At 39.3% G+C, this 22,655-nt stretch overlaps 1 protein-coding gene and 1 long non-coding RNA gene across 5 annotated transcripts; one reads left to right on the forward strand and one right to left on the reverse strand.

Moving 5' to 3' along the window:
- Positions 1 to 1,304: 1,304 nt before the first annotated feature.
- On the forward strand, positions 1,305 to 22,126 carry ppp1r9ala (protein phosphatase 1 regulatory subunit 9A-like A). Of its 4 annotated transcripts, XM_077536702.1 has the most exons (21): positions 1,305 to 1,569; positions 3,511 to 5,452; positions 10,362 to 10,494; positions 10,804 to 10,924; positions 11,205 to 11,309; positions 11,564 to 11,714; positions 12,237 to 12,395; positions 12,520 to 12,573; positions 12,757 to 12,986; positions 13,843 to 13,939; positions 14,035 to 14,134; positions 14,243 to 14,394; positions 14,751 to 14,949; positions 15,007 to 15,075; positions 15,149 to 15,206; positions 15,297 to 15,368; positions 16,140 to 16,335; positions 16,876 to 16,920; positions 18,531 to 18,647; positions 19,952 to 20,140; positions 21,099 to 22,126. In XM_077536702.1, the coding sequence occupies exons 2-21, from the start codon at positions 3,656 to 3,658 to the stop codon at positions 21,255 to 21,257; spliced, it is 4,203 nt and encodes a 1,400-aa protein (XP_077392828.1). In that variant the 5' UTR covers positions 1,305 to 1,569; positions 3,511 to 3,655; the 3' UTR covers positions 21,258 to 22,126. The 4 variants fall into 4 exon arrangements, with proteins under 4 accessions (XP_077392828.1, XP_077392826.1, XP_077392827.1 ...); XM_077536700.1 differs by having other exon boundaries at positions 14,751 to 15,075; XM_077536701.1 differs by lacking the exon at positions 16,876 to 16,920 and having other exon boundaries at positions 1,306 to 1,569; positions 14,751 to 15,075.
- Positions 5,626 to 18,760, reverse strand: LOC144030424 (uncharacterized). The gene is made up of 5 exons (XR_013287255.1): positions 17,599 to 18,760; positions 14,219 to 14,418; positions 10,373 to 10,476; positions 8,299 to 8,382; positions 5,626 to 6,005 (listed from the first exon to the last, which is right to left on the reverse strand). It is a non-coding gene; the product is annotated as an uncharacterized LOC144030424 (long non-coding RNA).
- Positions 22,127 to 22,655: the final 529 nt, after the last annotated feature.

Below are 22,655 nucleotides of genomic sequence, written 5' to 3' on the forward strand. Positions count from 1 at the left end.
TAATATACACGTGAGCTGTTTTAATGTGCTACATAAATCTTGGCCTATCAGTTTGTCTCAATTGGAATGGGAGGTCAGATAAAAACCAGCGGAAATGCCTCCAAATTGAGCCTTTTCCAGAGATGTCTGGCTCACAATTCAAAACATTTGCAACTGATGGGCTGAAATAGTGTAAAAAGCAATATTTGAAAGCAAATTTGATAACAATGCCAATTTTCAAAGTGAAAATGTGTATGGAAGAAGTGTGATGAGGGATCCATATTTCATGCATTTTGCAATTAAATATGCAGATTGGACAAGGCCTCCGGGGTGTGAAAAAAAACGGCCATGCCCTGCAAAACATGGCAACTAAATAGAGCACCATCTGGTTATGCCACTTTTAGCAAATAAGTCCATTATGCATAGTGTTACATAAGTTGCCGATAATGCTGAGCTATTTGTTAGCTTTTTTTGTTAGGTCCAGATGGGGCTAAATATTTAATCCAACAAACAATATGAACTTTCCTTCCATTTTGATTGGGTGCTATTTTTGCCAAGTAGGTTCTCAGCCACCAAAGGACTCTTGACCATTCTCACTTATTTGTTAAGCTAAATTCGTACTATACTAACAGTGTCCTATATTTAAGTTAATCAAAGAGTGAAAGCTTTGTTTGCTATTTTGTTGTTGTTGTTGTGTCAAGTTATGAAAATGGGTAATTAGGTAAAATACTGTAGTTAAAAATAAAACCTTTAATTTTGTACTTAGGTACATTTGATTTCAGTCTTACTTTGTTCTTTGACTAAGCTACAGTGGATGAATGAGTACTTCGAGTTGAGGATTTTTTTTTTTCGCTCCCGGACCTAAAGGCGGGCTTGACCGATACATTTGTAAATATACTTAGAATAACAAATAAAATTCTGGATGGGTTAAACTGATGCTACGCAGATCTCTGACGGGGTTCTCGCCCCCCCTTAGCCCCGATTTAGCGCCATCCCTGGAGCAGAGCCTTTTTACACACAAGAAAGTTATACTTCTACTTAGAAACAGAGTTTCAGTACTGAAGTTAAGAAAAGATAGCAACTATTTTGTGTGCAAAGTTATCAAAATGAATCAGTACTTCTACAGAGTAGTTTTAACACAACTATTTGCACTCGAGTAACTGGAGTACTTTTCCAATCTTTTGGTATGGCCACTATACTTCAAGAAGTTTGTGTGTGGGATTCTGGGGGGAGCTGTGTTTTACAGTAAGCCCTTTCCCACGCTTTGTGTTGCAACTCGTCGCGTTTCCGAGGAGAAAAAGGAGAGCTGGAAGGTGGGCCCAACCAGGCACAGTCGAGTCCTAGCGGCTTCTGTCCTGGAATGCGCGCGCGCTCCCGAGGCTCTTTCCCCCACCCCGCCACCGTCACCACCTCCACCCCAGTGCGCGCTCGCTCGCCCGCCCGCCGGCAGGTCTGCTGTGAGCTGGAGGAGGCAGGACAACGTTTCGGGGAATGATGGCGCTGAGCTGGGAGAAGGGACAACTTTGACACGGTGAAACAGCGACGTCGTGGGCGAGCTTTCGGCGCCTCACGCCATGAAGCGAGTCGGAGGTGAGATTTGTTTCGCTTAGTTTGTTTTTTTCGCGAGGTCGGTTTTTCTAGTTTTGTGAATGTTCGTGGTTGAAAACTACACACTCACACACACACACACCAAGTGGATTGTTCAATGAGCGTCGGAGACATTGGCGCTCCTTTGAACTATTAGCCCAGAAACTTTCATACGTTACTCGGTGTTACGTCTACATTTTTTACCACAATCAAATCGAGTTTAATGATTGATGGATAAAGTTGTTGCTTTCATAAGTTACTTTTTATTGTTACGACTTTAGCTTCTCCGGTAGATAACAATCGATTAACCCAAAGCTAACCAAAGTGACGAAAGTCTTCGTAAGCTAGCCCAAAAATGCACCGATAGTTAACGTTTGCCTAATGTTACGAGACACTTTCAATAATGTTTAACTTAATTTGTGAGTAGTAAAACACATCTCGCATATTAATTGAAGAATTTTGCGCCTTCTGGGGGAGTACGATGAGATGTTATTTATGCTCTTTTATAAATCACGGGATGACAAAAGTATTTATCGATGTGCTGTTGCAATGAAATGTTCAGTAATAAATTAACATAGTCTTATCTCAATTTAAATAATTGCATTTGCAGTAAACATGTTAAAGATATAAAAATGTAAACGAATGATTCAATGTGTTAATTTGTCAATAAAAACGAACAAAATAGGTTAATGGTGGCCGGGTATCACTACCAGCCAACGATAATAACGATAACTACAAAGAAGGGGGGCAAAATTACAAGCAAGAATAAAATCAACTGAAAAGAAAAATTGTAGTTACATTAAAAAAAGAATGAAGAAAGAAAGAAAGTAGTCTCATAAAGACAAAATAGTCCCATTTCACCAAAAGTTGTATTTTTACTAAGTGGATATTTTGCCATGACCGGCAGCTAGGTGGTATTTTGCCGTGAATCATGCGAGAACTATAAGTACAAATTCTGTGCTAGTAAATGTGCACCAGCTTGTGGAATAGTAAGAGCGGTCGCCCTAAAAGTGCTAGGTCACAACTTCTAATCTGTGCTTTTTTTCCCCCTCTAATTTCTTGCAGCCAATCAGGAGTTGTAAACGAGCCATTTTGTTTCACGTGTTTCTTGAAAAATTGAACAAGTTGTTGAATTTTCCACATTTAAGAAAACTAGCTGCATTTGAAAAGACGCAAAGTGTGTCTCTTTACTTCCTCCTCTGAGGATAACAGTCTATTTACTAGGGGTGTTAAAAAAAAATCGATTCGGCGATATATCGCGATACTACATCGCGCGATTCTCGAATCGATTCAATAATCGGCAGAATCGATTTTTTTCTTTTTTTTTAGGATTCACACCTTGAGCATGGAAGAATGTTATATGAACGGCACATTAAGCCTTAATATTTTTATTTTAATGCTGTTCAAACATGAAACAGATTACAACCTCTATAAGACTGAAATTTCAGATAAATAAATAATACATTTTCATATAAATCTTACACTCTACAAGCTTACTGATTAGTATTTTCTAAATATGAATGAAAAAAAATCGCAACAATCGACTTATAAATTCGTATCGGGATTAATCGGTATCGAATCGTGACCATTCGTATCGGGATTAATCGGTATCGAATCGAATCGTGACCTGTGAATCGTGATACGAATCGAATCGTCAGGTACTAGGCAATTCACACCCCTACTATTTACGGTGGTAAAACAAAATGAAAACTTATTGAAAAGACACAAAAGGGGATGAAGTGGGGCAGGAACCACACCCATTGTATGACTCAGACCAATCAGAGCCGATTACGGCAAAAATAAACGGCAGCAGGAGAGTTGCCGGTCATGGCAAAACATCCACTGCTGACATTTGCTGTACAAAAAAAACCTCATAATTGGGATTTTGTCTATAAATGTTATAGTGTTATAGTAGCTAACTTGATATTTCCTTCTCCTTTTCAGATGCCCTCGCTGTGTGTGTTTAGTCGGGAAAAAAAAGCTCTGGCGGACCCATGACAGCCTGTGTTGAGGTGAAGAGGGATAAATTCACCGCCAAGTATCTTTTGAATTGAAAGTAAGCTGAATTAAAACAAAAAAACACGCCAACATGATCCAAGCAGAAAGTAAAGGAAGTGAGAGGACCCTGAGGAGCGCCTCCCCCCACAGAAATGCATACAAGTCTGACTTCCATGCTATCAAATGCTCCTTTGATGGCTCAAAATCAGAAGGTGCTGCCAAGTCATATACAAATGGATCCAGCGGCGACTCCCGTGAGGACTCCCGAGGGAGGCCATTTGGTACCAGGGTTAACAAGATCAAGAACATATTCCTACAGATGGACGGCCAGCAACAAGAGGAGCAGCAGCAGGACGTGAAGTCAACTTTAAAGTCCGATGTTCCCCAGATGAGTCCACCAAAGCCTCAAGTTCCAGTCAGCTCACACAGAGTTAACTTCAACAGCCTGACAAGCCCAGAATCTCTCAATTTAGATAAAACTCCCAAAGGGGAAGATGTGGAGATCGACAAGGTGACTTTGGCAGAGAAGTTTTCTGTGACTAGGAAAATATTTGAGAGGGGCATCACTGAGCAGCCTGCTGTTGATAAGCATTCACCAAGCAGAGTAGTCAACCGGCTGTCTCTCGGAAGTTCTTCTGATGAGGGGAAAACTGCACACAGAGCATCGGGATCTTCAGAGACTTTCAAACCTGAGCAAACTACTGCATCGGGGGTTAAATCTCGACCGGATGCTGATAACGAAAAAAAGAATGTGTCGAGAGTGTCACTAAATGCAGGGCCCATGTCAAAAAGGTTGGAGAATTTTATGGCTGGGAATGACTCAGAGAATAACAGCATAGCTGCTGCCAAAGGGGGAACGATGACTGCTAAATCAGACAGTATGACTGAACACTCACTCCAGACGTCTCCAACAAGAGGCAGCTTACACAAAGCCACTTCTGTTAAAGAAGCCACTAACGCTTCATCTGTGGCTGATGGCGTCAACAAAAACACATCTAATGCAACATGTGTCATAAACAAAACTGCATCCTCAGGGTCTAGTGTTGGGCTTAAATCCACAGTCCCAGTTACTAACGCAGCTTACAAATCAATTTCCCCGACAACTGATGCCATTCCCAAACGCCTGTCACCAGAGCCGACAAGCCCAGTTAGCCATGGCTACAAGCGACACTCGTCATCCGGGGATGGATTGTGTCAGACATCTGTTGTTGGGGATAAAAACAAGCCTTGTAATTCACCCCCAAGTGATGTGAGGCATCACATGGGTGCCTTTGAGAACACCTACACCACTGAGAAGGCCAAAAGTAACAAGTTACTGAAAGGTCCTACCAGGGAAAAGACCTCCAAAATGAACTCCAGAGGGGTAGGCGTGGTTCGGGCAGAGCTTGTGGTGGTTCAGAATGAATCTTCTGAGAGTGAGGAGAATGAAGACGAGGATATTGAAGACAATGTGTTTGCTATCCAAACAGACAAATTCTCATCAGAAGATCAAACACGTAAACGTCAACCAGAAAAACTAAACCTTCCTGATCACACTGTAGCAAGGGTCTTCGCCAAGGAGAAAGCAGCTGACTCTGTCTTTGATGGCAATGTACAACACGGAATTAAAGAGAAGCCTATGGACAAAGACGATGAACATGATGGGAGAGAGCTAGAGGAGCCGGGCGATAAGACAGTCGTAAATGGAGCCCCGGTTTACGGTATTGAGAATGCAGCTTTTGTGGATGACAAGGATGTAGACCAGGTCCTCATGGAAGAGGAGGAGGAGGAAGAAGAGGAGGAGGAAATGTACAGGGAGTATGATGACTGTTATGAGGCCCCAGGACTGTCTGATGAAGAGGCACCTCCACCTAAGAGAAAAATCAAGTTTTCCACAGACCCCATTCTGGTAAGATAACATTTGATGCTGCCGAAAGATTGCTTAAATTTGTAAACGAAAACATTTCACAACACCGTCTTTCTAAATACTGTTAATGCTCTGATCAAACTAAATAAGCAATGGCATCAAACACAATATATAAATCGTGTGGTTAGTATTAAGCAAAAATACTTATCTGAAATTTGTAGTAGTAGACAAGAGAGCAAGGGGTGTAGTGACGTTGCAGTTGTACGATAGCTGTTTGATACTTCTGTATTAACACATATGGGACTTGAGATAGGAGCATTTATGTACTTTTTCTGTTTTATCGTTTCAGAAGTCATTTTCTATTAGATGTAATCTGTTTTGGTATTTTCACAGTTTTATTTCTCTATACATGATATCTAATCAGCGTTTTTGATAAAACAAGGGAAAAAATAATAATTGGAGTGCAATCCAACGCTGCTATGAACATTTTGTTTATCCAGGCTGTAAAATGTACTGTTATCACTGGGTGTGGATCCTCTACTTTCTCACTCATCCTGGCAGGGGGTCCTGGGAGAGGGGATGAGAAGCTGACCTACTGGAGGGCACACAAACAAAAGTTAGTCAAGTAGGGACAGAGTTAAATAGTTTGTTAGTTAACAACAATTTGCTAGATTTTGAATTTTGCACAAGCTCCGTACCAGAGACTCTATGATAAGTGATGCATTTGACAAAACAGGCTTGTTGGGGCCCGAACAGCGACTGCTGTGAAGTCCCTATTTTTGTAGGAATATGAAGTGCTGCCATAGTTTTAGCGGTTTGAACACTTTTGTCCTTTGGCACATGCTGCTTTTTAACATGCACAGTTGTAGCCTTGGTTTAAATATCAGCTATTTTTAAATTACACCATGGAGCCTACCTGGTTTTGCTGTTGGCCAAGTTGCATTTGATTTAACATTACATTGTTTACCTGGCCGTTAGCTCAGGCCAGGTTCACAAGTTGGGAAAGGAAAAAGTGAGCAAATAGGCCGAAAGCTTGTGCAAGCATGTGAAGCTGCGCAAGCATACTGACTGGTAGAAAGGGATTGCGTTGTGGTGTGTCCCAAAGCTGGATTAGGTCCCAGCAGTGTAACTCAAGTCCTCTTACAAGTCAAAGAAAGGATTGTTTTTGTGAACGAGTGGTCTTGTTGTTATTTGTAACTTATGTGCAGTATCGTTTTAAAATCTGACCTACTGGTTTGATGGGTTTAGAAATCAACAACAATCAACATATACTTACATAGTATTAGTCATAGAGTAATAACAGTGTTTTGGCAAAGCTGGGGGAAAATCTTCTGTTCTGTATAATACCAAATACCAACATCATATTTCATCTGTAAATGAAATGCTCCATTTCTCCTATGTTAAATCTGGGGTTTAAGTTTCACCCAAATTGCAGTAATCTTTCCTAGAAAAAACAAACACTATTTGTTGTTTAATGTACAGTTTTGTAGGCAATGACTGCAATGTAAGATTTTTGCGCTCGAACTTAGTTACTGAATGATTAACACAGTCGGCTGCAGGTGTGTTATCTAGGGGACAAAGACTGAAGAGTTATGGCAGCACACAGGCTATTTGCATTGGCTGGCTTGGATTTTATGTGTAGGTATGTTGGGAATGAGGAACCAGTTATTCATAAAAGTTTGAACTGACCTTCTTGTTTTTATATATATATATATATATATATATATATATGTATATATATGTATATATATATATATATATATATATATATATATATATATATATATATATATATGTATATATATGTATATATATGTATATATATATATATATATATATATATATATATATATATGTGTATATATATATATATATATATATATATATATATATATATATATATGTGTATATGTATATGTATATGTATATGAAATGTCTGTCACAAAAAAATCCTGCTAATGACCAGAAGTTGTCCATTAATACGTTTGATGTTCTAATGTAAAATTACTTGATTAATGGATAATCAACAGAATACTAAGAATATTCGATTGCTGAAGCCCTGATGTCAATTGATGATGTACTTAGAATCACATACTGTCTAAAAATAGGGGTGAAACTATGCATCCATTAATCTGCAACTAATTGGATTAGATATCAACTTATAAAATTAATTCAAACATTATTTCTGATATGAATAATTTATATTTAGTTTTAATTGAAACCCAATGCTTGAAATTTCAGCTTTTCAAAAGTAAATCTGATTTTTGTAGTGCACAATGAAATAGTGGACTGATTATCTTTGCTCTCACTAACTGTTCATGACCAATGTCGAAGCAACATCTCATCCCAAAAGTGCTGCTTCTTGTCAAAAACTCTGGCAGGGCTTCTCCCCCTCTTGGCTAGAAACATTCTGGGTTCCTTCCCGGCACCTGGATCGTGGCTAATAAACTGTCGGTGGAGGAATACTGATGCTACTTTTTAGGCAACTTGGACCTCGTTGTGATCATCAGAGACAAATAGGACTATGTCTTATACGTTAACTCAAAATTTCAGCAAACGCTTCGGGACAAAAGCAGCTTGTGTGGGCCATTTGTAAGCAAACCTGTTGAGCCTGCTCAAGTTTACACTTCTTTTGAAAATGTGATTCTATTCTGGCGCTCTGGTCTTGTTCAGCGTCACCTTTTTTGCTTTAGGTCATACATAAATATTGTAGTTTGTCAGTCTGTGTTAGCCAAGAGTATAATTGTACAGTACTGTACTTTTTTTCTTTTTTTTTTTTTCCTCAATTACGCTGTGATCTGCACCAGGCAGCCACGCCTGTCTTAGAGTGAGCTTTTACAGCATACAGTACTTTGATAAGTTATGTTTTGTACATCTGCTTATATTACCAGCTCCTCCGCCCCGTGGTCAGCCCGCCTCTTTCTCTCATTCGCTTTCCTTGCTGCTGCAAACTCATTTCCCACATTGGTATTCTGTTGTAGGGAGGGGAATGGCGAGAATATGGCAATGGTTATAATTTTAGGGTACAGTTTAGTGTGTACATCTGCATTTGAGGTGAGGCCAAATCGCTGCAGTTGTTACATACTGCTGGGTGTAGTTTTGGAAGAAATGCAAAGCTAGCATAGCAGTCTGATGACCCCTGTCTGAACTTTATTTGGGTATCAAAGAAATGCATTAGAAACAGTGAGCGCACAGATTTTTTTTTGGGGCTATGCTACCACATCCTCTGCCAGCTTGTTTGACCTTTCCTCTTGTAGGGAAGATAGTGGTTGATTAGGTTACAGCAACGGCAGAACATAGTTGAAATAAAAAGCCTGGGAGTCCATGGCAACAGTCAAGGCATTGGAGTTGGGGGGAACGTCAGGGGGGAGATAATAGTGGGAGCTGAATCCACAGATTCTGCCAGGGCAGCTTTTTCTGTTTCGTTCACCTAATTACCCACTTTCCAAATTCCAATGTGTAAACTAGTCCTTGCTGACATGCCGAATTTTATTATATGTATGTGTGTAATAACATCCAGTGAATAGTAGTTGTCGTCTGTATTTATTTTACTTTAAAAAAAATATATTGCACTTTTGCACATAATCTGAAGGATTAAAGACTAAGGAAGTGAATGCTGAAGTATGAGCACTTGGGTTGATGGAGGGCAGAGGGCCCCATGAGTAGCATTCCTACGTTTTCCACAACGCCAGTGGAGAGTGTGTATTTTTTTTGGGTGTTCTGGGTTCTTTCATTTGGCTTGAAAAGTTACAGTAGCAGTGTACCTGCGAGTGTGCCAAAATAGTAGAAAATAGCTCATTGCAAATGCACATACAAATGTGTAAAGAGTGGTGGGTATTTTTGATAAAACTGTTCAACTTAACCCAAAACTACATTGCTTCAAGCTGTAAGGTGAAAACTAGTAGAGGCTGATTATTCAAGTCTTGGCAATCCACTGTATCCCGGCAAGGATGTCAAACTTTAAAGGCCAGACCAGACATTTTTGTTACTGTACTTGTTTTTTTAATTAAGTTAACCAAACTAATATAATAGTGGCCACTATAAAATGGAATGACAATGTAAGCAATTTAAATACAAAAAAATATAGTAAATAATGTGACCTAATCACTTGCAACTGATTTTAATATCAATAGAAAACTGCAAACAGTGCTTAGTGAAGGGATCAATGATTAGCATTGAGGAAATCGGTGTGGAAGGCTGAGGTAAAAGCTTAGCGCTGTTTGTTACAAATATGACCTTTCACCTGAAGTTTCTTAAGCATCTTGGATTGAATACCACAGGTAGACATTTTGCTCCAATACTCTTAATACAAAAAAAACAAAACACACCTGACATGCAAAAAAGAGGTAACTAACTAGTAGAATTAATAGTTCCCTAAAGGTTTAAATAATACAGTAGTTTTTTGCCATCCTCTATTGCCGTAATCAGTGAGTAGACATGTAGTTGTATGTGCTCGTTATAGAATTTCTAAATCAACACATCTGATTGCTATAATATTGGGGCTTGAGTTGAGCACTAGCCCATTTGGATGGAGACTGTGGAATATTTTTTTTCTTCTTGGACTACTCACTTTTTCTTTTTGGGATAAAACAGTGCTAACACTTGTCTTGGAAAATTGATCCCTACTATATCCGCTTCTTAGCTCGCCCCAGCTGTGTCCTACTTTCTCCCCTGCTTATGCTGTGCCATACAGCGGTGTGTATGAGTGTGTAGAATAGATATATAAATCTAACCAGAAAATAGCCTAAGGGACCTAGTCAGAGCTTTATGGGGCCTGGCTGAAAAGTTCACAGCTTATTAGAAACTTTGATCAAGATTCATTTCATGGTTATATTTGGAATGCATAGAGCCTTCACACACACATCACCACATGCTTGTAAAAATGTCTAGAAGTTAATGAATTAGCATGGTTATGGGAGGTTTTGTGTCATCTGTATGTTGGCCTTCACAGGTCTTCAGTACCTTCTCTAATGAGGAGTATGATCGACGCAACGATGACGTGGACCCCGTTTCTGCATCTGCTGAATATGAGCTGGAGAAGAGAGTGGAGAAGATGGATGTATTCCCTGTGGAAATTGAGAAAGGTGATCTTAATGACACTGAAGCAAATTCCCCTTGAGTCATAAACAATCAGGCCATTTCAGAAGTAGATTTTACTCAAAGCTGCTGAGCAAAGCCAAGGGGTGGAAACTTTCCTTTTTTATGTCTTATGGGCGTCTCTTCAGTTTGACATTTCAGTCTGTTGCCAGATTCATCAAATTCCATATTCCAAACATAATAATAACAGAGTATGAGTGTTTCCCATCATGTCGAAGGCTTGTGCATTTAAAATTAGGCGGATTTGCACGTAATTTTCCATGCAACTTTTTATGTTTTGATTTGTATGCATCTAGGGGACAATGGTCTTGGCATCAGCATCATTGGAATGGGCGTGGGAGCTGACCAGGGACTGGAGAAGCTTGGCATTTTTGTAAAGACCATAACAGAGCAGGGAGCAGCTGAAAAAGATGGACGGTGGGTCAAAATGTCCACGTCGTCGCTCCAGCATCATGCTTGAATGACCTCACAGCCTTATGCCTATTACTTTTAGTAGAGGCCTAGAGACCCATAAGACACAAATAACCACTACTATTTATAACCTCTCAAGGAAGCTAACAAAAATAATCTCACTTCCTGTGTTTCCTGGGCCTTTTCATACCGTGTATATTCATAACTGTTTGAACGGCGTTCCTCTCTTTAAAGGAAAATGCTGTACAAACATATTTCCAAATAATCCCGTCTTCTCTCTGTTTAGCATTCAGGTGAATGACCAGATAGTGGAAGTGGATGGCGTCAGTCTGGTCGGTGTCACCCAGCTGTTTGCAGCAACTGTTCTCAAGAACACCAAAGGCACAGTGAGGTTAGCCCGAAGGCCTTTTCAACATTGATATTTCAAATCTAATGATTCCAAAGATTGATTTATTTTTCCTATACAAGATTGCGCCTCTTATCTCTTGCGATGAGAAACAACTCCCTGCCTGCCATTCAGGTCAAATCATGAGGCAACACAAAGTGTAGCACCATGTGAATGATTTATCATTATGGCATGAACGATTGATGCGTGATAGGCTTAACTAAGTTACATTTACTATATTACCACATTGTTGTTAATAGGTTTCTTATTGGTCGTGAAAAGCCAGGGACACAGAGCGAAGTAGCCCGCCTCATCAGTGAGACACTAGAGCAGGAGAGGAATCACCATCACCAAGAGCAGCAGAACCAGCAACACCACTTGGATGAAACCTATGATCACTCCACAGAGGAGGTGAGTCCATAGAAAGCTTCCTTCATCCTCCTACAAAGCCCAATCCAGTCACTTTATGACTAATGAGGGAAGTGAGTTAGCCTGGTGCCGTGGCTGTTTTTCAAGGTGTTCACTCAGCTGCTGACCGTCTGCCCAAGTTGTGGAATGTTTGCTTTCTGCGGATCAGCCAACTGCAGGCAGGCATTTACCTTTATGGTGGAACTGTGATTATTTGTCAAAGTTACTGGTAGCAGGAAGAAGCATGATTCATGCTCAACTTGTGGCAAGCAAAATAGGTACAAATGTGTGTTCACAGAGATGAAGTCGATGTGACAGACTTGCTGCAAATGTGCAGGCGAGCGCCTGCTAAGCTTTCTGTGTGCCAGCCTGCCGATGTTTGGATATCATTCCAGAATTTACTTCCGGACTGCGGTTGAACTGTGCCACTGGGAGTGTTGTTGACACATGCAGAGCATGTTCCCGGGCCTGTAGGGTGTGTTATTGTTTGCCGTGTGTGATGCCATGCGTGATCTCATATTTCAGGAGGAGCGCTTTGAGGACGACGACACAGTGAATGAGAGGATTCTTGGCTCTAATTTTTCTCCAGGGCGGAAAGTAGAGGTATTTGAGCTGCCCGATTCAGAGGCGTTGTTTATGCCGACTAATATGGACAGCTCTCAGATGGCCTTCAGATTTAAAGAGGTACACTGTTCTCCTACAATTCAACTGTAACTGTACTACAAATGTAAATCAAAGTTCCTCTTTTACAGACATTCAGTTATTGCATATCCTAATCATCATGCAAAATGTAATTCTGTTCCCATAGCTGCAGCTCAAACACAGCATTGCATCAGCTGAAATTGCTCAATTGAAGGAAAAGGTATGACTACAATAAAATCAGGTAAAACTTGTAAAACTCTAAAAACAGCACTGGTAGTTACTCTGGACGGGAAAGTAGTCATTTTGCATTCTTTTGTTGTGGTGTTATAAATTAATACATTTATTCACCTAAATGTGAAATATTGGTTATTAAGGAATGTTAACGTTACATTTGTCTGCACAGCTTAGGGAATGTGAGGAGGACAAATCACTGTGGGAAGCCAGAGAGTCTGCACTGGAGCAAAAGTTTGAGGATAGCAATGAAAAAATCCTCAAGTTGGAGAGTTATTGGCTGGAAACACAGGCTTTGTGCAAGACAATAAACGAACAGTTAGCAGAAACTCAAGCCCAGTATGAGACGCTGGACAAGAAGTACAACAAGGCAAAGAAGCTTCTAAAAGACTACCAGCAGAAGTGAGTTTATATTGCACTAGATTACAATCAGCTGCGGAATGAGTCGGTTTGTTTGGAATGGTCGTTTACTTAAGACTTGTTTAAGATAAACTCATAATTTGACATTTTCTGTTACATGGGCTCACTTGAACAAATTGAATTTCTCACATTTTATGTATTACTTGCAAGTGTTTTTGTATGCACCAATTAAAAAAGCCTCCTTTGTTGTCAGGAGGAAAATAGTAACCTTCATGATTTGTTATTCGTAGATGTTAATGTTCACACTAAATAGTTGAGCCCATGTGAATTTTATTGCAAACCTAAGATGCAGCACTGAAGCCTTCAGTAAACAAGTTCACTACACCATTTTAAATACTATAAGGACATAACATCCTTTACTCTTATTCATTGTGGTGTGCATTCATGTTTATGTTCCAGGGAGCTAAGCGACTTATAGTTGTCACGTCACTACCTCATTTATTCAGTTCACTGTACTTCCCCATAAGAAACCTTTTAATCTTGTCCAGCCCACTTGACATAAATTGTAATCTTCCAATAACATTTGATAAATGTGTTTAAAGTTAAACAAATGAAGGTCTCATCCCTAATAGACACCCCCACCATCAGACATACCTGCACACAAACACTTTCCAGAAAAGTTGTCTCTGTGACTCCTGAATAGAAAGCAGGGCCTGGTTTGGCATTATGACTTTTTTTTTTTTTTTTTTTCTCCTCTCGGTGAAGTGACTTGTTTCTGAAGGAACTCATTTTTAAAAATTTCTTTGTTTATATACTTTATATCTTGTACATATTGCCATATTATAATGTGGAATTAAGTGTTGCAATCTGTAACCTTATTTCACTGCATCCTCTTCAGAGAGATAGACTTTGTAAAGAAAGAAGAGGAGCTGAAGAAGAGTATAGATGAGAAAGAAAGGTTATACAAAGAACAGCTGGAGAGCTTGCAGAACAGGGTAAGAAAAAGCCCCCCACTAGCATTAAAACATGCTTATACACTACATCAAACCGATAAACAAAAGTGATATTAATGCTTGGTGTTTGTTTCCAGATACTTGTCCTGGAGTCTGCGGAAGCTTCAGGGGATTTGAAGAATAGCATTTGCTTCCAAGTCCCAGTCACAGATAAAAAGTCAGAGGATTCACTTGCAGGTATAATATAATTTAATTTATAATGGAATAATTTAGAAGAAGAAAGGTCTTGGAATGACTTATTTAGAAGCAGAAAGGTCTTACTTGTTTTGTGTTTTTATTCTCTAGAGGAAGACTGGAACGAGCTGGTCCCTGAGACGGAGTTGTTGGACACCAGTGCACACAAAGCAAAAGGCCTGTTAGCCCAGAAGGCAAAACGTCAGCGTCCATCTCGAAACAAACTGAAGGAGAGCTTCACAGTGTCCCCGAGCCTCTCACAGGTCCGACAAGATACCCTCAGTCATCTGAATGCAAGTGGAATACAGTGACAATGCAATATGCACATTATTATTTAGAGAACAAATGAAATCTTCGAAGTGGGTTCAATTGATTGACTTCAATGGCTTGGAGCAATTCTGTATTGTTTTTAACTCCTGATGAGTCAGAAATATGTTTAATAAAAAAACATTAGAATATTAATAAAAACTCATTAGTGATCACCATTTTTCATACACGTTGCTTATATTTTGAATTGCGTAATGCACTTTGTCTTGAGGAGAATCTGTCAGTCAATACAAAAGCTTATATCTCCTCTTCCTTGCATTGTCCTCGTACATAATCAACAATGTCCCAACAGGAAGCTGTGGAAGAGGATGACCGGGAGGAGCAGGAACCTCCAAGAAGGAGCTCCATCCAAGAGAGCCTGTCTCTCCCGGTGCCTGTCTTCTATCCCGAGAACGAACAAAAAGATGACCCAGCCGAGACAAAAGAGCAAGAGCCGAAGAGCAAGGCCGACCTCTCCAACAGCCCATCTTTATCACCATCACAGGGGGACGGTATGGAAAGCAGTGGAGATCAGTCTTTGTCCTCTCTAAATGACACCTCATTAACAGCATCCCCGTCTGGATTTATGCACAATGTTAAAAAGCGGGAGTCTAAAGTCAAGGAAAAAGTGCTCAAAGGTAAGCTTTTTGTCACAATGTTACTGGTTGACTAGGGAATTTATTTATTAAAATTAGGTATTTTTTATTTCAGATGAATTAATTGAACCCACATCAGCTACCAAACCTAAAAGACGATTTCCAGACTTTGGGTATGTTCGGACAATTCCTCAACATTTGGTGCATCATTGTCACAACTGCACTTTTGTAATCTAACATTGAATTGGTCAATACCATGTTAGGGGCCTGCGAAAGTCGGGAGGCAAAGGAAGAAAACATGAGAAGGAGGCAATGAGAATGTCTTTGGACAGCAGGTACTCTACATGAGAAAAATTCAAATCCAAATCAAATCCAAATCCAAAATTTCTTGACAATATGTTCTATGCAGCCCCACTAAGGTCTAAATACGGTATTCTCGTTAATATTGTGTTAGTGGAATATGAGTTGAGCAGCAAAATCAAGCAGTTTTTATCAGTATCAGAAGGCGGCCATTTTGCCACTTGCTGTCGAGTGAAAATTACATCACAATTTCTCAGGCAACGACCAATCACAGCGCACCTGTTTTCTGAAGCTGAGCTATGATTGGTTGTTACCCGAGACTGAACAACTGGGATGTCAAGCGACAAAATGGCTGACCTATGAGATGCATCAAAACGGTTGGATTTTGCTTCATAACTTATATTCCACAAATGTAATATTAATCAGAATGTTATGTTTAGAATAGTGAGGTCACATACAACATGTTATTGTAAAGAAATGTTTAAAGTTGACTTCCTCTTTAATGAAATGTCTACTGTATAATAGTATAAACAGTTTAATTCTATGACAAATGGTGCTATATTTGGGGCCTATTTTAATCTTTGTACAGTACAAAAATGTAAATTATTTTATTTTTATTTTTTTTACTGAGGAATGGAATAGTGCTGGTACAAGTAATGCTCTAATAAGGAAACTGATGGTTTTACAAATCAGTCCCAATTAACCACTGTTATGGTCCTATTTGTCCAACACACATGATTTTATTGTTTCCTAAATATGATTTGATTGTTTATCAGTGAAGTCTTCTTTTTTCCCTTTATGTGTAGGGGGTCAGCAGAGTTACTGGAAGAATCTGTCGGTAACCTGTCTCCCGCAGATTCTATGACCTCCATCCCAACCTGTATGCCCTTCTCTTGGTTTGGAGACAAAGAGAAGGACCGAGACAGGGAGCCGTCTTCGTCCAGCAGCAGCTTGCCGTACGCTGAGAGCAGCTGTGAGCAAAGCCAGGATCGCAAGAACAAGGTATTAAGATTTTTGTAATTTCCCCTGAAGCGCAGTTATTTGTACCCATCACAGAGTTAATGCAGGACTATTTTCTCATGTAATGAATTTCAACTTGACAAAACATGAGTGAAGCCAAAAACTTGATCCCTTTCCGGGCTGTGCGTTTGCATCACGCCATCGTCTTTGAATGGGCAATATTAATATGCACTTCCACACATCTGCTCTGACTGACCTAGCATCCAAATACATAATGCAAAAGCCACACAAAGTGGATCCACATGTTGGCCATCACTGAGAGCTAAGCAGCAAGGAATTTGGTGACTTTTCACTCATCTGCAAAGGGTAACACATCAAACGCATCGAGTCAAATTACTGACTCGCTCGCTCTGTCTCACTCGTTCACAAAGAGGCACACACACACACCATGCTTTGACAAGTGTTTCAGCCACATTTTCATGAATTCAAGTCAAGATTTGTAATGGCTAGGCACAGCTGCTACATCTTAGGTACATGTACATGCGTCTGACTCAACCAACCATCGTGTTTTCCTTTAAACAGACAAATCTCTCCTGGTCGTCTTTATTCAGTCGCTCATTAGATTTGGTACAGTATGCACTTTTTTTTTTGTCCACGTTATAGCGCTACTAACAAATCTAGTGCTGACTTTTCTTTACCTCCAAAAGTATTTTTTTCTTCCTTAGTTCCTAGTCATGGTTATGTGGTAGCAAACTTAATTTCAATATTTGCTCATGGCCAAAGAAAGATTCTTGGCCTTGCTTGCAGTGGAGACAGCTCAGTTTTCTGACAAAATAATTGACTTTCTTAGCAAACAAACTTTTTTTTTTTTTTTTTTTTTACATTAACTGAGTCACTATCACCTTAATTAAGGTGCCTTTGAGGCTTCACCATTCATCCCTTAAAAAGTTGAGATTTTCCATGGAAATTATTTAGTTGTTTTGATGTTAGAAATGCATATTGGCCATTCACACAACTTTTTTTTTTTTTTTTAAATATTAAACTACAAGCAGACAATGTACATCCAAACAGCAAAATTTAATTTGTGAGCTTGCTGACAGGGTGGACATTTTTGGTTCATGTTAACTTAATGTGCACATTGTGGCCCTTGATTCCATTAGCTAGCAGACTAGCTAGCAGTAATTTCACTGAAAACATCAGAAGCTTCATTAAGGCGCATAGTGAAAGGGTGGAAAAGCAAACATGCAGAATTTTAAATTATGATGATGAAAATCGAAGTAACATTGCGAACAATAAAGTACTCGCGTAAAAAAATGGATTGATAACGTTGGGCCGAAATTCCTTACGTTCAAATCAATAAAAGAAAATGGTATCAAATGAAGGAAACACTTTTGAAGACATATTGTGCTGGAATGTATGCAAATGTCTGGCCACTTTTAACTCATTCACTGCCATTGATGCGTACATGTTAAAAATCCATTTTAACTGGACAGTCAGGGAATGAGTTAATTGATCTCAGTTACATTACTCTGTTACATTTTCATGATGACACAAACTCTGATGATGACACAAAGGCGCTTTATAATGATACTGACTCAGCTGTATTTTGTCTGTTAAATGTACAGTAGTTTAGAAGTTTGTGTAGTTTTTGCTGGCAGTCCAATGTCTAGAACTTCAAAGGTCGATTCATGTAAATAAAAAATGATTGAGTGCTGAATATGGCTGAACAATTTTGAAAAAAATAATCTAAATGCGACCACCATTCCTCAACCCCCCACCCCCAATATTGCAATTGCTATTATGCAATTTTTGTTTAAAGTTCCCTTTCCTTGTATTTTTGAACAAACACAATCAATAAATTAATCTATTACAATAAACCATCAGATTTATTATACATAAATGTTTTGGTTGTATCGGGTTACATAAAATAAAAGCACTACTTCAATTAGAGTTACTAAATACTGTTTATGGTTACTGAGTGATGACAATGAAGCTTTTTTTTTTCTAAATTGCAGCCTTTGCAACTTGAAAATTTTAATTCTACCACCTTACAATGTTGATTTGAATGCGATTAATTGTTCAGCCCTAGTACCAAGTGACCTGGCTTGCCTCCACACTCCAATCATGTATCGTGTGATGAAGTCGTAGTCCTTTGCGTCTTGTAGCTTTGAGACAGTATCAGAACAGTTGATGTGTTGTGTTGTAAATGCGCTCCTTGTCTCCGCTTGTTCCACCAGAGTTTGTCAGTCATAGATGATTGTAACCCCGCCAGTCCCAGTTCAGACATCTCTGGGTTAGTCGCTGAACCCAATCTGTCTGGGCGCTCACACACTTTAATCTTCTCTTCCAGCGAGGTGAGTGCTCTCCTTGTTGCGCAGTCACAAAAGCTGTGTGGGACGCCTGGATGGGGCTGAAAGGGGACACTCTCAAGCATGCTCTTTAGGGCCCCTCCCCCACGCAGCTGTGATTAAAGCCTGAATAGAGAGGAAATAGAAGAGAACTGCATGTGTATGTGTGTGTATCAAAGCCGTTTTGTTTGGTTACTGCAAGTCAACCTAGCTTTTGTTATGTGCCATAAACTAGCGCTTCACGTTCTGTTCTTTTTGGCGTTGGTGGTCCGCCGAACAATTGTGACTGCTTTGTTGACTCCTATGACCCCTACTGCATCTTAGTTAGTGCAACCCCTAGCAAAAAGTATGGAATCACCAGTCTTGAACGAGCACTCACTCAGACGTTTTATTCTGTTGATCAAACTCAGATAAAAAGCATCAAGCAGTAGTAAGGTCATTCCAAAGTGCAACATCTTGGCTTTCAGAAACACTAAAAGAAATGAAGAAAAAAAATTGTACTGGTCAGTAAATGTTACTTTTATAGAGCAAGTGCAGGGAAATAAATATGGAATCACTCCACTCACTGCTGTTTGTACTTGGTCCAGATATTCGATACAACTGACTGTGAACAGCCCACATCTTTGGCAACCATACATGTAGAGTTACCCTCTTCAAGAGGTTTGATAATCCTATCTTTGGTCTCAAGAGACATCTCCCTTGTTGGAGCCATTTGGTCCAGCAGTCCTGGGTGTGTCCTTATTTTCTGCTCAAAATGGAGTGATACCATATCATATTTTTTTCCCTCAGAATGGAGTGATTCCATATTTATTCCCCTGCACTTGCTCTATAAAAGTAACATTTAGTGACCAGCACAATGTTTTTTCTTCATTTCTTTTAGTGTTTCTGAAAGCCAAGATGTTGCACTTTGGAATGACCTTACAACCTGTTTCATGCTTTTTATCTGAGTTTGATCTACAGAATAAAACGTCTTGAGTGCTTGTCCAAGCCTGGTGATTCCATACTTTTTGCTAGGGTTTGTAGTTATAGCACACTGGTTGGGCATCTAGCTCGGAACATTGTACACAGCATGTTGTCTTCGTAGAATGTGTGGTTGTTTGTTTGTTGCACTCTTCTACTGTCTCAACAAGAGCAAATTTCATTAGCATTTCAACTGGCATCCTTGTTGCACATCACGCATGGCGTTGGCACGTATCTCGCCATTCTAGGATCATACATGACACTGAAGGAAGGCTTCCAGGACATGAAAGCTTTGTGAAGTAAGCATTTCTTATTGAAGTATTAACCAAATAGCCCGTGTCTGTGTGTAGACTCTGGATGATGAGCCAGTGGCCACAGGAAAAGAATATCAGTGGCAGAACCGTCCTGTCGCCGAATGGACCAATCAACAGGTGTGTCACTGGTTAATGGGCATGAACATGGACCAATACACGGCTGAATTCACATCCAAGGGAGTCGACGGGCAGCAGCTTTTGCAGCTGGACAGCGACAGGTTGAAGGTACAAATTCTTGAATTCAAATATTGTAGCTGAGTCGTCCTGAATTTAGCCATTGGCTTGTGTGAGACTGCCATCTCGTGGCTGTTTGTGTTCCCTGCTTTTGCTTGCTCATATTTTACATGACTGTATTAGAACCGTACCTTTGAGTAGAGGGTTGGTAAATTTAAGTGCTCAAGGGCCAGATTTGAGATGTGAAATGGACTGATGGACAAGCTTTCATAGATGAGTTAAAATAAATAAAGTATCAAATGTAAAATGGTGTTTTTAAACTCATAATAATTATGTATACTCATTATTCATTTTATAATTCATCGAGCTATAATTAATTAACACATTATTTGCTAAAATAAAAAAGTCAGATACAGTATGCTTTTTTTGCTGCCAAAATGTCCTCACTTCACAAAAATGTCCTCATTCTGTTGGATAAAGACGTATTTTGGTCCTCACAAAGTAGTATGTACAAGAACCCCCCCCCCCCCCCCCCCACACACACACACACACACACCCTATTTACAAGTGCCCTGAGCCATATGTCTCTCAAATGTGGCCCTTGAGTACAAAACTTTACATGCCACTGAGATAAATGAGAAATTTGAACTAACCAATTTTAGGGGGTGGGCTAAAATAATGCAACAAATATTACAGGACTCGCCCTAATGTAAATAGAAGGTGGGCCAGATTAAATAATGGAGTGGGCTGTATTGGTGCAATGGGCCAAAGTTTGTCCACCTCAGTACATTTTATAATGTATAGAAGGAACCATTTTTCGGTATGTAATTTTAGTTAATAGTGTAATTTTGCTTTGAAACCAAACAGAAAAGTATGCATTGTTTGTGTGTTGTTCAATCTTAAAAAAAAAAAAAAATCAAGCAAAACAGCAACTGACTTTAGCTTAATTGAAAAGAAAGTTGTTTGGAGTTGTCCACTCTTCCTTTAAAATCCACACAATGTCCTTCAGGTGCTGGGTGTGTCGAGTCAGAGCGACCGCTCCACCATCAAGAAAAAGCTGAAGGAAATGCGCAAGGCTCAGGAGAAGCTGGAGAAGCAAAGAGAGAAACGAGAGAAGGAGATCCGCCGTAGCGCGCGGCTGCCGATCAATACGGACTCCGTCTGCTGAAGCGGGCCAGGTAGCTCACAAAAAAAAAAAAAGACATTGACAAGGTTGATGTTGTCGTCCCACACCGTTAAGTGCCCACGCTGAGCGGACAAAGGTGCCACTTGTCACTTATTTTTATTATTTTTTTCATACTTCAGCGCCTGATTTTGCAGCATTATAACACTAACTTCATTTTTTTTTGTTTTATCATGAAATTGGAAACCTCAATGTTGTTTCATGTGTGGCCTGAAGGCCCGACATATTTTTTTTATTTTATTTTTTACCACTATAACATTATGAGTGATAATTATGAAGTATGTCAGATATACAATGCACAATTCTCTTTTAATGGAAGTCCAATGTGTACTGCTATGGAAACGTGATATTTTTGCTAGTTAGTATAACATTGCTGTTTTATGTACAACACTTCGTAATGTACAGTGAAGTCAAAAGCACTATTTTGTCTCTTAAGCTTACATGAATGACAAGGTTTTAAATGTATAAATGTTTTATACATGTGCCAATATCTGCATTACTTTTTCATATAAATATAATTGTTGCTTTTATAGTATCTAATGTTTTCTACTAAGTAGAATATAGTTAGGCCAGATAAACAAATCAATGATCACGCCAGCTCTGCTTCTGTCCCTCGATGTGTAAATGTTGCCGGATTCATGAGGAGAAAATAAAATAAAAACTCATGTCAAGGTCCGCTGGACGGTAAACGCGTGCCTATGATAAAAAGGACTGTAGGAATTATGACTGTTCACAGCCAAGCCAAGTGCTTCTTCTCTTCTTCATACACTTTTGTATAAAACGTCAAGAAAAGTTTTCGGAATCAGTGAAACACTTCATGGTACAAACACGATCAATAAACACGTTAAACAGTATTGTTTACTGATTTGGTTTGGCTGAACATTAATAATTATTGTAATCGACTTCCAATGGCTCATTTAGTGGAAACGCTGCTGCTTACATTTGACTGCACTTCACTGCGAGTGCATTTTTTTTTTTTTTTTTTTGCTACTGTCATCAATCGATCAATACAAAATTATCTAATAGTTTACAAATACTGAGTTACACTGTTGAGAGCCATCGCTTATTTTTTTTACAAAAAACGGAATAATTCAGGATGAGTGAATTTTTGTTTTGGGCTACTTTGTGTGTGTCTTTCTTGGCTAGAACAATATGCCGTTGTCATCGAGATCATTTTGAATACTTTGTACAGTCCAATTGTTTTGGCTTCCGAAAGCAGCTCATCTTTCAGAATTTTGTGGAAATTGTCCTTTCTAGTTCACAATGTACTGTCAAATGTGTCAGTCACTCTGTACAGTAGTTCAAAATATTCCAGAGTTAATCCCCCTCTAGTTTTATTTCAAATAAACTTTTCTGTTAAAATAAATTTCACTGCTCTGGATT

The sequence above is a fragment of the Festucalex cinctus genome, chromosome 11 (genome assembly GCF_051991245.1).
Source record: "Festucalex cinctus isolate MCC-2025b chromosome 11, RoL_Fcin_1.0, whole genome shotgun sequence".
Classification (NCBI taxonomy): Eukaryota; Metazoa; Chordata; class Actinopteri; order Syngnathiformes; family Syngnathidae; genus Festucalex; species Festucalex cinctus.

Excerpts from the sequence above, each read along its gene's own strand:
- ppp1r9ala (XM_077536700.1), top strand. The coding sequence starts at position 3,656 with ATGATCCAAGCAGAAAGTAAAGGAAGTGAGAGGACCCTGAGGAGCGCC. Across the intron at positions 12,396-12,519 it reads TGGCCTTCAGATTTAAAGAG|CTGCAGCTCAAACACAGCAT; the intron begins GTACACTGTTCT and ends CTGTTCCCATAG. Across the intron at positions 12,574-12,756 it reads TTGCTCAATTGAAGGAAAAG|CTTAGGGAATGTGAGGAGGA; the intron begins GTATGACTACAA and ends TTGTCTGCACAG.